The sequence below is a fragment of the Pimephales promelas genome, chromosome 9, assembly GCF_988280905.1.
Source record: "Pimephales promelas chromosome 9, fPimPro1.hap1.1, whole genome shotgun sequence".
NCBI classification, from domain to species: Eukaryota; Metazoa; Chordata; class Actinopteri; order Cypriniformes; family Leuciscidae; genus Pimephales; species Pimephales promelas.
Genome location: NC_142777.1, coordinates 32,098,832 through 32,113,827, shown reverse-complemented (window position 1 = coordinate 32,113,827; position 14,996 = coordinate 32,098,832). Strand labels below are relative to the sequence as shown.

At 36.6% G+C, this 14,996-nt stretch overlaps 1 protein-coding gene across 4 annotated transcripts in view; it reads left to right on the top strand.

Annotated features, from left to right (window-relative positions):
- unc5a (unc-5 netrin receptor A) overlaps window positions 1-14,996 on the top strand; it is a 197,406-nt gene that overhangs the window by 25,252 nt on the left and 157,158 nt on the right. Inside the window, exons 1-2 of one of the 4 annotated variants that reach the window (XM_089135013.1) lie at window positions 10,293-10,373; window positions 10,489-10,679. The exons of 2 other annotated variants lie outside the window; for them this stretch is intronic. In XM_089135013.1, the coding sequence (XP_088991139.1) occupies window positions 10,547-10,679 (133 nt within the window). In that variant the 5' untranslated portion in view covers window positions 10,293-10,373; window positions 10,489-10,546. Of the gene's footprint in view, window positions 1-10,278; window positions 10,374-10,488; window positions 10,680-14,996 lie in introns of those variants that run through there. One more of the 4 variants, XM_089135014.1, reaches the window with a different exon arrangement.

Sequence of the window (14,996 nt, the reverse complement as noted above, 5' to 3'; positions counted from 1 at the left end):
TGTGCCAGTTTATCCCAATTGTACTGGTTTATGTTTAATATCCGAGTAATACCCTCAATAGCTGGAACATATCGTGTTATTCCAAGCCAGTGTGGTCCTGCTGTGCTCCTATGTCTGTATCAGCGTCTGGACTGCCTTTGATCGGTGGTGTTTCAACATGTTTCTGAAGAGTGTTGGTCACATTCTCCTCCTTGTGCCTGTCTTCCATATGTCTGTGTGTGAATCTCGTTTTTCACATTTGTATTGTTTGTGAACACCATACTATGAGGGGAATTGTACTCTGTGCTTTTGGTGTTGGATTTTTGGATTCCACCTCAAATTATGCAATTGTACCATATCAAACAGAGCAAAATCAGTAAGAGTGATTGTTCTTGAGCTATATGATACTTTGGAGATTAAAGTTCTTGATGTGACACTTGTATGTTCTTTAGGTTTTTGAGTTTGTTAAAGACCCCTTAACCATATTCTGGACAAATGTGGGCAAAATAGTTTTGATTTATTTTTAAAAAATACTTCCCTTGATCTGAGCGGTACAAGACTTGGCTACTTTTCCTAAGTTTGCCACCTGAACATACAGATTTTTTTGACTCAATTCTACAATGTTAAGTGGTTGAAAAAAAACAAACTCCTTAATCTTGTATTTGGGTCAAAAATGGGCACCCATAGAAATGAATGGGAAAAACTGTAATTTAGAGCATTCTAAAATAAGCCAAAATAAGACAGCAAAGTCACTTCATCTTTAAGTTTTAGCTCTAAGAACTTATTGGAATGATATTTTAATGTAGTTAAAAAATAAATTAAAAAAATATAAAAATAAGCATCATTTACATAGAAAATATGGTACGTTTTGAAGTAAATAAATTAAAAAATACCCCCAAAATAAAAAAAATTAAAAAACACACCTAATCACTACACTACATCTGCTACACTCTTTAGATTAGGGTCCAATTCTCACTATTAACTTCCTATTCATGTACATATACTGCAGGATGGTCTTCTGCTTGTTCATGTTTATTGTAGTTATTAGAAAACAATCTTGCTATAAATCTGTATGTAATCTAATGCAAGTTCATTTTTGTTTGTTTTTTACGTACGATGTGCTTTTAGATAATAAGAATTCCCCTAAATACTCACGGTCCGTGCACCAAGACAGAAGTAACAATCTAAATGTAATCGATGTTAATCGTAGAGCTTGGCAACGGTAATTCTGCTGCTGGAAACGCAGGCGGATAAAATGAGGCTGAGCGCTGGTAATAATGGAAGAGCATTGCAGGAACCCTTGACCCCATGATAGGGGCCAGATGGGCTGATATACTAACCCGCTCTCCATCTCTCATTACTCGGCCCGATCACAGGGTTTCGAAACACTCTCCCACTGCTGCTATCTCATCATCTTTAATTTAAAAATGCAGCAGGACTGCAAGAGAGGGAGATGAATATCAGGACTGACCATTCGTCTTGTCTCAACATACATGTTGCTCAGTCTTGTCGAAATTCCCTTTCACTTCCAACCCCTCTGTGCTGTTCCCATCTGATTGACTTCTACTCATTGTAGAGATAAAGAGAAGAGCCAAGAGAGCCATAATTGTTGCTTTGCAGACTCATTTTGCATTGGAGCACAACCTTGGGACTCCTCTACACACTAGAAATACCATGAAAAAAAGATAACCGGATCAGCATGAGATGCTTCGAGAACTTGTTTTCAGGGCAGGAGTGAACTTATTTATGAGGCTACTCAGCTTTTGATGTTTTGGCATCAGGGTGAAGGGAAGTGAAGTGTGTGTTTTTTTTTTTTTTCAGTCAAAAGATTAACTTTCTAATTTCTCTTCCAATAGGTTAATTAATAGTTTCAGCATATTAACCCCTTAACTGTCACCCCCCCCCCCTTTTTTTGAGAATGGGGGTTAAAATGCTCTATTCACACTTAAATGGTTGTAATTCAAGAATGCGTTGGAATATATACCCAAGTTTGGTCTTGTTTTAAAGGAAACACTCAGCAGATTATTGCTGAAGTGAAAACACTTTAAAAAATTAAAGTATGAAAAAGTTATGGAAGTTTAAATTCACAGTAAATCAAATATACTGTATTATATATTTTTTATTTTATATAAAATATATATTTTACAAAATATTTTTTACTATAAAATTACTATAAAATCAAAGCCATAAATCTAACTAATTTATGTTCCAAATTTGAAGTTGATATCACAAAAATTGAAGTTCCCATGAGATGTTGTTTAGGCGTAGTACCAAAAATAGCCACCGGGTGCCATTGAATTCCATTGAATTTAGTTGTATATGAAGAGTTCAGATGCAAAAGCCTCTAAATGCCATTTGAAATTTTCTTCTAGAATGGTCATTCTATCATTTTAGAAGAAAATTTCAAATGGCACTTAGAGGCTTTTGCATCTGAACTCTTCATATATTCTGCCTTAACAAATTAATAAATTTCTGTCCAAATATCAATTTTGTCACAATATTTGGAACTTTGAGACTCTGACCTTTCTGACAATATGTGTTTTGTCAAGATTAGAAAAGGTTTTGATAATAAATTATGAAATATAATGATGCCCAAAAGGGGAGGAGCCTGATAAAATAAGTACGGTTTCTATGGTAACGCACTGTATAAAACAGTGTTCACAGGATGAATTCTGAGTTTATAAGCTTTCAAATGATACCTAATTTATGATAACTACTAAAATATGTGATATAATAAAAAAGGCGATAAAAATTATATTACATTTTAGAGTATAATATATTATAATTTTTAGAGGATAATATTATATTATATATTTGTATTTTTATTGAAAAATTCTAGATTATGTGTTATTATGAACTTTTAGCATAAAAACAGAAGTTTCAATGATTAAAAGTGGGTGCATGTGACAAAGGTCAAAAGTGGGTGTGACAAAGGTCAGACCTCCTGTTATGATGCAGATTTTTTGAGGTGCACTCTTGTCATAAATTCATCAATTACTCTTCCTACATAATTTGTAGCACAAAACAGGGGTAGAATATTTATTTAGAAGTCTTAGACCTTTCCAACAATATATAATTTGTCACAATTAGATTAAGATTTAATAGAAATATAGTGAAGTAAAGTTAGGCGTCCCGGTACGGACGGGACGGTGACCGTTAAGGGGTTAAAGGGATAGTTCACCTGAAAATGAAAATTTTCAACATTTACTCATCCACATGTCATGACTTTTGTTCTTCTATGGAACACAAAAGAAGATATTTTGCAACTCAATGTAATTTCAATTTAGTTTGGACCCCATTTACTACAAAAACAGTCTGTTTTTGTATTCTTCCGAAGAAAGAAATTCATACAGATAATGAGGGTGATTAACATTTTTGGGTGACCTATCCCTTTAAGTTGGAATTAAAAGTATTATTATTATTTTTTAATCAGTTGAGCTCACGTTGTTTAGCTTATTTAATCAGAGTAAGCAACTTTTTCACATAAATTCGTTTACAGAGAACTGAATTTTGTATAATATGTTTAGTTCATGAATAGATTATTTCAAAAATAAGCAAGAGACAAACAGTGTCCTACATTTTGTAACAAAGGGCTTTGTGCAAGAACATGAATTAATTAAAACCATAATAAATCTTACAATAAAAGCAGCACTCCACCGTCCTTAGATAAAAATAAAAAGTTGGTCTGTCATTAAATAGGAAGAGCTAATGTGACGAGCTGAATGGTTTGGTAACGCCCTGAAGGTCAGACCTTTTGTTGAGTGGTAAAACCGCATCTGTTTGCATTCAGTATTGCCACTTGTCATTGTTGACTGTCAGTAAAGCTATTTCTAGGCGATGCAACAAATTTTACCCCTCTAACAGCCTGGAGCTCGGAGGCAGAGTGCAATTTATGTAAGCAGAATCGACTGGAATCAATAGGATTTTCATCAGCGTTATGTTTTCATACTTCAAGAGGCCCAGGCTGCAGTGAGGATAAATGATGCACTATCAGTTCCATTGCACTTCTCTCTTTCTATCGCCTTCCCCTCTCTTATCCATCCTTTCACTTTGTGTTCTAATGACGAGATGAGTTTCAGCACCGGGAAATAATCCACTTTGCCGCTTTTCCCCATGTCGACTGCTGTCCAGTTTGTTAAAGAACATTTTAAAGGATTCTTTTGTCTTTTGTTGGGCTTTCATGTGATCTAGCCAGTGATCTAGAAACTGCTGGCCAAATTTATACCATGTATTTATGTATTTCCCAGTAGAGCTGCAGTATCAGAGACATATTTTTTTAGGTTTATGAAGATTGTCTTTCTTAGTGTGGGCAGTGCTAATTTTTTGAGAATGTTAATTGATATCAAAGTTAACATCGGTAACAAATCTTTTGGGTTGCTTGAACAATTAGTCAGCTATTCTGTTTTAGAGATGCTCTAAAAGCAATAGTTTTCAGTACAAGTTAATCTTAGTATTTGGGAATGAATTAATTAAAAAGCGGAAATGGAGGTTATGGTATTTAATTGCAGAAATGTAAAGCTGATAATGTTAAAAAACAAACTAACTGTTACTTGAGCCGTAAAGTTGTTTAAATCATCGTTTTCTACAGTCATTTTAGGGTTTGTGGCATTAATCTTGTCAAATTTAACAAAAGAATTTTTCACAAATCGTGTGGCATCTTGTGGTTATAATATATTGGATTGGCGTAGTAAAATAATGTGGGTGAAAAAACTAAAAGTTGAAATAATTTTTGTCAATTATGCCACAGTTTGTGCTTCTCTTGATCTGAAGCTGGAATGTCTCTTTAATTAATCTGTTGCTGGTGGTACTGCAAAATAAATAAATAAATAAAACCAGCCAACTTCATTAATCACAGCAAGACCCATCCATGACCTGGTTTTATGGCTCTTGTTCCTCATACATTGTTTTATGTTCATTTCGTTTGTATTTGGTTTTTCACCACAATCAGATTTTCAATTGAATTTACATTTGAATATATCACAATGCACATCAGTAAAAAAGCAAAGCAGCTTTACAGAAAATGCATGTGCGTACATTACAATTTAGAGTGATCTGTTATCAGAGGCTACTGTTTCCCAGTAATTGATTTTAGAAATGTGCATATACAAATAAAATCACAGTTAGCTGACAATGTATTCATTTAAACACTATTAATTTTAGTAATGAAAACATGTTGTTAACAAATGATTTGGATATATTGAAAATGTATTGCATAAGTGCATGTTGGTTGAGAGTTTTGCTAACAGGAGTTGGAGCCATCTCTTCTAGGGTTTTGGTTCATCTGAAGTCTTCATAAGAAGCTGGATCTAAACTGGAGCTGACGTACTCTCAGAAACGCAAATGGAAATAATGAGTGTAGCTGCTGTTCATATTATTATGCAAAGATAATTATGTGCATTTGATCTGATATAACCGGGTTACAAGGTTATGAGATGCATTATGTGAATGGCTAAAGAGATTTGTCTTTATTCTATATTTAAACTGGGAGACTGAGTCTGAGCTCGAACATTATCAGGAAGGTTGTTTAGGAGTCAAATGCCAAAATGCTCTCCCTCTTTTAGTGAACTTGGATATACTAGCAGAAGCCCAGAATTGTGTGACCTTAAAGAACGTGATGGATTGTCAGGTTATAGAAGATCAGTTAAATCAGTGGTTCCCAAAGTGGGTGCCGCAGAATCTCAGCTTTATTTTCAACTTTATTTTTTTTATTTTATTTTATTTATTTATTTATTTTAAATTGGAAAATAAAGCTGAGATTCTGCGGCACCCACTTTTACGATTTTACGATTCGTACCACATAATAGCCTTTTACAGAGGATGTTAAAATATCAGAAATGTTTATTTACCACTAATTGGACTGTTCTTGGGAGGGAATCGTTCCGCTCGCTCCGCCCTTTGTAATGTTGCACGCTCAATTTTATACTTAACACAGATTGACAGGACAAGGCAATTATGGATACATTTTTAAGTTTAAACAAAAGAAAAGCAGAAATGTCACAGCCCAGAAGGATGACGGACATCAACCCGGGACCACCACCACCCAAAAAAATAAATAAAATAAAATTAGACAGTACTCTGAAAGCTACCTGGCTTACGGTTTTACATGGATCGGAGATGCTTGCTGTCCCATGCCTGAATGCTTTATCTGCAGGGAAAAGCTATCAAATGCAGCAATGCTACCGAGTAAGCTGAAGAGACATTTAGACACGAAACACCACGGTTTAACCAGCAAAGACATAGAATGCTTCAAGCGACTAAAAGCACAAAATGTTAAACGGAACCAACAAATGATGTCGTGTGCGTGTGTGATAAAGCTCAGGAGGCAAGCTTCTTAGTAGCGGAGCTCATCGCCAAATCAAAGAAGCCCCTTAACATTGCTGAATCACTCATTTTGCCAGCCTGCAAAAAAATCGTAAGGGTTAGGACGCTGTCAAAGAAACTGACAACATCTGACAACACAATTAAACGTCACATTGATGACATGGCGGCTGATATTTGCACAGATAGAGCTGCATCTATGACTGGAAAAGTGAAAGGACTGGTAACTATGGTGAAGAACCAAAACCCAGATGTGCAGATTACCGATCCACCGCGAACCACTCATCGTAAAAGCAATGCCCACAGACCTGACTGTATTAAAACAAGCTGTCAAAACTGTAAACTACAGTAAGTCACGACCATTGAAGTCCTGATTGTTTAAAGGGGTCATGAACTGGCTTTTTAAAAAAAATATATTGTTGTCTGAGGTCAACTTATGACATTCGCTTGGTTTTTACATTAAAAAACATCAAAATGAATAAATAGGCTTTTGAGCTGTCAGTTAAACGTGTTATTAACTGCGTTAACGCAAACCCATTTTAACGGCGGCCATTTTTTTAATCACGCTATTCAACGCTCTTTTGGGCCTAGCAAACGTTGTAGTTTTTTTTTTTTCATATGCTTTTGCAACAGGACACAGCATGCGCGCGAGGATGTTTTGTTGCATCGTCGACCAAAGCGTAAACAAAACAACAGGCACGATGCCGCACACACTTGTTTGGGCTTGCAAGCTGGCCAAATAGTAGGTTAACGTTACATTTTGAGTGGACGGCGAAAGCGAGACGCCGAAATGGATGCCAATAAGATTCTGAATGGAAAGTTTACTTTTAAAAAGTTGCCAAATGGTTCCATTGACAAGACCAAAGTGATCTGTGTGTTTTGTCGTTGTGAACTGAGCTATCATCAACAATTGCACAAAGCAAGCCGATCCACTTTTCCATGTTGTTAAGAATATTAAAATGAGAAAAAAGGGTCAAAAGGAAATCAAGAGACATTAAGAATAGATAAAAGGCTGTGATTAATTGCGATTAATCGCGAGTTAACTATGACATTAATGTGATTAATCGCGATTCAAATATTGCATTCGTTTGACACCACTAGTTGGTAGTATTACTTTATTAATACGGTACTTTACAGAGAACCAGTGTATACCATATTCAAAACCAATATATCATAGAAACATATGTCACTAATAAGCAGTGCATATGTAGAAAATAGCCTTCATACTCTCCATATCATCATCTCAATCATTAAATGCACTCATGGAAGTGTAGAGGACTTTTATTGGCATCATAATCAAGTCTATTTCTTTTCATCATGTCAAGACAATTAAACCCAGGAGATAAAGGTGCATGTCTTGATGTAGTGTGGTTTTGATGTACTCCCATGCAGAGAATTACAGTAAACTAACCGTACATCCCCAACGTTACGGAAGAGAAATGCACATAATGTGGTCTGTCATTTTAACTGGCCGATATAATTGGCGGCAGCAGCTCTGTTAGCAATGCATCATAATCATCTTATTTTAGCTCATCCATTGCGCTTCCTGCCAGAACGTCATTGTCCTCTGGAAATAACCTGATGCATCTGGTCTGACTGGGAAAACCGTCCATTCCCATTTATGAAATTTGCATGCTCTTTTAAAGGAGAGACATGATGGATGATTGTTGAAGGCCATGTCCATTATGTGCATAAATATGGCAGGGCTTATTTTGGTATGCCTGTACTGACTTATAATGCTTTATTTATTGTCAATAAAGTTGGAGCGGTGATTCCCAGCTAGTGATGGCTATACACTAGGGTGTATTTAAGCAATCTCCAGGTGGTACTTCGAAAGATTTCAGTTTTTTAAAATACTGTGTATTCACTCATGGGTTCTCTAAGTGACTGTTCTTGTGTTAATGTGGATTTAATTTACAAATAAATTATCTGTTGCAGTAGGTAATTCTCAGAGAAAGTTTTATTGATTGCCCCCAATTTGCTAAAAACTTAAAGGTGCCATGTGTAAGAATTGAGGTTAAATATCCAAGAAATGAGCTATACGCATCAAAAGAATGAGAAGAAATAAGGTTGATGATGTCATTAAAAATGACCAGTTATAGTGATGCAGAGATATTAACCTGAATTAGCATGCTAAATTACTAGTCTCGGCCTGGCAGGTGTCATAATACCAGTTTCGGCCATGGGAGGCGGTATGCGGGCGGGCAACATAACGAGACAAACTGCAATACACGAGTAACTCGCACGGCTTGTGGGTGTACTTGAACCTGATGTCAATCGTGTGGAAAGTACAGCCCATTACTACATTTCAGTTCAGGGAAGAGTTCAAAAAATTATTGGTTGATACAATGTGATTTGCGTAACAAAATTGACAGATTCTGAGAGCTGAGATTTTTTTTAAATCATAATTTAATTTTTTTTTAAATCATCATAACTAACCTGCTCTGTCTAGTCTGTCGGTCTCTGAGTTGTTTTCTGTGCGTGACAAACTCGATGTGTGGCGTGAGAGCGTGTTGTAACAGCTTGCAGTTACATTCGTCTTATTACCTCTCTGTACCGTGTAATATTCAGTTCTACCACTAGGGGGTGCTCTAGTCAGGAGGGTTCCTAGTAGCATAAAAATGTTAGAAGTAGAGTAAAGAAGGAGAAAGAAGCAAATTTATTGCAACATTAGAATACGTAGGTGTTGATACATTGACATTAAGGCCATGTCCACACTAATATGTTTTCGTTTGAAAACGTATATTTTTCTCTCCGTTTTGGCCTTCCGTCCACACTGAGACAGCGTTTTAAGTCAACAAAAACGTATCGTTTGGAAAACGCTCTCCAAAGTGGTTAAATTTGAAAATGCCGTTTTCGCGTTAAAGTGTGGACAGTGAAACCGGAGGTATTTCAAAACGATGACGTAAGTTTAGTCATGTGATCCATGTAGTACCAATAGATATTCATGTTTATCGGTATTGTGCCTGTTATGTTATTCATTTTTACACTGTTGCTAAAATATGTTACTTTCTATGTTACTTAATATGTGCTATTCTTCATAGCACTACAAAGATGACAGATAATGTACTTACATTTGCTATCCTGCGGCAAAACAGACCTGCTGTCCTTGCGTTTTAGACCAAACATAGGGTGACTGAATGTGACCTGGACGCATCAGTGATGGTGAGATATTTTGCTAAATAAAATGATCCTGTTATTGTGCGATAACGTTATTATTTATTTTCCCATCTGTATCATCTCAGTGAGCTTTTGTGAAGTTTCACGCATGCGCAGTATAGTGAATTTAGAAGTTTCTCATCCACACTGAAACGTCGGAAAATGCCTGAAAACGCTAGTGTGGACGGAAAGCGTTTTTAAACGAAAACCCCGTTTTCAAATGTATCCGGATTAATGTGGACGCAGCCTACCCAGATAGCAAACTGACATTGAATCAACGTGGAAACAACGTCTCTCATGACATTGAAACAACGTTGATTTTGCTCATCGAATTAACGTTGAACCAACGTCAGACGCGGCATTCTTCAAAGCTAAATGAAAATCGAAAATTGGTTTGCTTTCATAACGTTGAAACAACGCGTTGATTTCAAGTTGATTTTCCGTTTGTTTTGAAAGAATGACGCGTCTGACGTTGGTTCAACGTTAATTCGATGAGCAAAACAATGTCAGATCAACGTTGTTTCGATGTCATATTTCCACGTTGATTCAATGTCAGTTTGCTATCTGGGTAGATAGCATATTTCATAATGCACAGAAAGAGAAAAGGGTGTATAGTGCTTAGCTATCTAAGGAAAACAGGATTGGTTGACAGGATATAGTTAAATAGATTTATTTATTTATATATATATATATATATATATATATATAAAGTTGCTTAGCTCTGTTGACGCTTCACACTCCTGTCCAATTGGTGGCGGTAAATGCACCTTTTTAGCTGGTTTGCCAACCGCCATAAAACTCTTAAAGAAGAAGAAGAGTAAGGACGGAAGGAAGTGTTAAGCACATGGAGAAGCTTCCCTACCAGTGTGGTCGTGGTTTTCCCTGATTTGAGGAACCTGTGGTTCTTATGCTCAAATGTAAGTGTTCAGTTTGTACTTTGTTTGTATGTGTAATGTTAGATAATGTGTCTGCAAATGAGATGTAAATGTGTTGTGGTGGCACTCAGTTTGTTTGTTTGTTTGTTTGATGTAGAGGGTTCATCATGCAGGCATGAGGCAGCAACTAAACTATAACTAAACCCTTGACCAATATGGAATTAATTGTCTGCGTTTTATCAACATCACCTTTTTCATCTGCTGTTCGTGCCTTGAGCTACAGTTTGTTACTAATATCAACCGACACTTGGATTCAGACCATTGTGAACTCATCCGCTCTGCACTTAAGTACTGTTTCTTATTATTGTGGGACTCTAAAGACTGAACTCTTGACTACCAAAGACATTATTTGGAAGGGCTGAATGATTCTGATGTATTGACTTGTAAATGAATGCCTCATGTATTTTGTATGGTTACTGACTGTGTGGTGATTTATGGTATAATACACATGGCTCATTGAAATGTGAAGTCTCTGGTCCCTCACTTTATGATGTAGCATCAAAAGCTTTCTTGAAAGTAGGTGTTACAGTGTGAAAAGTGTCGATTGCGTGTCTCACGGTGAACTCTTGAGAGTTGGCAGCTCTGAAAGGCGCTAGCTTGGTCAACATCAGCGAATGCTGTCTGTCAAATTAATTCAAACTAACAATAAAAATGTAATATGAACAAAACGAATACCGTAAAACTTCAAATAATAGCCCGGTTGGTAAACTTCAAAATAATTCCCATATCTTGTATTTGAGACAGGGGTCTATGAGACGCCTTTATAATTAAGTGTTGATGTTGTTCATTGAGTCTCTAATCTCTAATAATCTCCAAATGCTCCACGTGAAACTGCGGTCTTCCAACCTTTTACTATCGTGTCAATTGATTTGATTAAAATGCGCGAGGGAGAGGAAAACAACGCTCGCTTGTGGTGTTTGAAGACGTGAGATTGCGTGCAGCACAACTCACTTTGTGGAGGTATACTGCCCCCATCTGGTATGGAATATGGAGTTTGATTTTATTTATTTATTTATTTATTTTTTTGACAGATTGCACATTTAATTAAAGAGAGGAACCAGAGTAAATTTTTCGCCAGCAGTATGAATTTACTTTTTTAAAGACTTTATAGTATTAATCATGTTAATGCTATATGACATCCCATAATATACTGTACAAGTTAAAAGGAACAGTTGTTGTTGATCACTTCAAAGAATATTTGCTGCTGATAAGCCCAACTAGTACTTTATGTTGTATTGCTTTCGGCAGTTATTTGTGGTCCTTCACCAAGGTGATTTATTTCCAGTGTAGAGGAGGTAAGTGGCAATGAGAGTGGACCCCCATCTGCACGGATCAGAGGCATTACTCATATTTTCATTATCTTTGATTTCCTTTTTTTCTGCTGGAGTCTTGTCAAATCTATTTTTATTTTTATAAATCAGGTATTTCCCACTTTCCTCCAACCTCCCTCCCCATACATGGCTTTTTTGACTTCCAAGATCTTCTCATGCATCTTCAAGAACGGTTGTTTTTCCATGACATTTTGTTGCAACCTGGCACTAATTTTATTCCAAAAATGTATTTTCTTTGCATTGCGCATTATTAATATGAAAAAATATGAATTTGCTTAAGAGTCATAATTAATGAAAAATGTATTATGTTAAAGGCCCACCGAAGCACAGCATTACTCAATGGGATGACTCAATTTTCACATGGGGCCGGACATATCAAACACCTCCTCCCCTTTTTTATAGCCAATGTTTAGTTTAGATCACAGCTTGGTAAATTCCTCCTAATCTCTTACCATTTCTCATCCATATCACTTTAAAATATAGCAAACTGTGCGGAATTCAAATGTGTCCGATAGGTTTTGTGATCTGCACCGACTGGCACATATGATCCGCTCTGTGCTATCATGTCTCTGAAACGGAGCAGAGTGTGAGTGTGCGTGGCGGTGGTTCGCGTGAAACCAGACTTCATTCGCCACAATGGAAAGCATATTTACACTGTCTGTATCTTGCCCTATCCCCTATATAGGGCACTATGTGCCATAGAAAATCCGATGAGAAGCTGAAGTGCAGAGAATCATTGACCCATATTGGTGGAAGTGAGAAAATGTAGAAAATTTAAGCATTCAAAACTTAGTCTGTCACTGTTTTGGTGTGCATTTTGCATGTAGGCACAAAGCTCCACTTTGATTTGGACTAATAAAACAATATAGAGCAATGTACCTCAACATTAACCTACATGTATGTTTATACAAAAAAACAACAACAAAAAAATCTTAATAAATGATAAATGCCATGCAAAGATCATTTTTGAATCAAACTTGAAAACAGTTTGAACTGATTTGAGAAAAAAAAAGTATTGATATAGTTATTAAAGGGGGGGTTGACTGCTTTTTTCTTTGCATGATTGTGTTTATGGGGTGCAATATAACATGTATTCATGGTTTTTCTTTATTAAAAAATCTTATTTTTCATAAACTTCACCTTTATTGTCAGCCGTGCTCTCCACTGTCCTCGAACGACCGGTCGACTTCCTTAGTCTATGAAACCACTCCCTCAGAAACAGGCAGTGGGCTCAGATTGGTTAGTTTGGGCCGGTGTGTTGTGATTGGCTAAACTGTCGCTTACGTTGTCCGGAAGGTTAACGCCCATTACCTTTACGGGGCGAAACATTTATGTCATGAGCTCTGGTCCAGATGTAAATAAATATGTGTCGAACTGCAGTATCAGTTTCAGGCATAATCAGAAGAGAGTCAAACAGAACCTCACCACACACAGCTCTTGCTAAATTTTTTGACTTTATACACGTTTGTTTTACACAATAGCATCTGACTGGCAACAATAGCAACTGACTGGCTACTAATGTTAAAAACAAACAGCGTTGGCATTAGTTTACGTCCTTGATCAAATGGAAAATGACGTCATAAAGCATATATACATGAGAAATACGTTTAAAACATTAGTATTTATACAAAATTCAGGTCCATAATGTTTGTACGCGTTTGTCGTAGACACAAAATAGCATTACTAGTAGCCTAGTGGCTATAAAGCCAGCGCTGGCATTTGTGGCCCAACAACTGCTGCCTCTGGTTTTAAAGTTGGAACTGCTTCATGTTTTAGTAACAGTTTCTTGTTGAATCCGGTGTTGAATTCGTGGAGATTCTGGAAGATGTCTTCCGTAAATGCGCAGCACAGAGAGCTAGATTACGGTCGCCATTTTCAGGAACATAATCAAACATAAATTAGATCCATTGTTGACGAAGTACAGCGTCGGTGGGAAGCCCGAACACAGAAGACCTGACAGCTGGGTGAACATAACACACTCGACGAGCTACGGTTCTTTTTTTTGCATATTCCGGAGGGAAGGTTGATGCAAATGTGTGGGTTAGTGACGTCTAAAACCCAGCTGTAGTCCCAATCGAGTCGTTTTTGTAGGCAAAATACTTCCTGTTTTTTTAAAAGACGATACCTCTGCTTACACTGAACTTTAAGCGCTGCAACTTTGCAGATACTGCTCATGCACCAACAGCAACATTACACACTATTTAAAATGAAAAAAGTGAAATCGCAATCACCCCCCCCCCCCCTTTAACACAATCTAAACAGTTCTATAATTGCAAATCATATGACAAATCCCACAAAATCATCTAGGAAATGTTTTCAATATTGGGTTTGCAATTAATTCGAAATATATTCCCTGAAAGTATTTCTCTCATGCAGTCATGCCCCTCCGGTCAAATTGTCATAGCTAATTTTTTTTTTTTTTTATTTTTTTTTTAGAAAAACTGTGATTTAAGAAAATGATTTTTTTTCAGTGCAATCAAACCAAGAAATGAGCCACACAGAACTGCGCCTTTGTCCAAATTCAAATGAGCATAATTTGGTAAATCTCATTTCAAAAGCATCCTCTCCCTGTAACTGAGTGTCGGCTTACCAGCAGTCGCCCACAGTTGATGGACGTGTTCCTGTTTGGCAAATATAACATCATTTGGATTGGTGTGCTGCCTCAGTGGTGAGTAAAGAACATCAACCTCTGGCTGTGAGTTCCGTCAGAGTTATCTGCCGCCGAGGCATGGAACGGACAGATAAAACAGTCCTGAAGGGGAAATGATTCCGCTCCTAATCAGATTTATGTACGCAAACCACAGAGGGAGATTGATGTCTTATCTGACGCTGAAGATTTCAATTCTCTACGCTACAGCATAGATAAACAATCAGCCTTCTGTCTGGAAAGCATTTCTTTAATTGTCTCTGTGTGTTTCTCGGTTCATGTTTTGTCTGGGATTTTCTGTATTATGTGCATAAGAGCTTGGCGGCCATGAAGCATTTGTATGTTTTTCTTTTTTAACGTTGTTCAGTATCTCTTTACAAATGATTTCAACCGAAAAGCCATTGGAGCCAATTAGATTCAAAAAGTTGAGTGTAAGAGCTAAAACACAGTAAACATCTAGTTAAAAAAAAATAACCGAGGCATGTTTTCCACGCCATTGTATACCAAAAGAACACGAGAGAAAATAATTACCATTTTTATTTGCACTGATTAATACAACAATACACATAGCAACAAACCTCAACATTAACATACATGTAATTTTTCATTAAAAATGGACTGAAATGG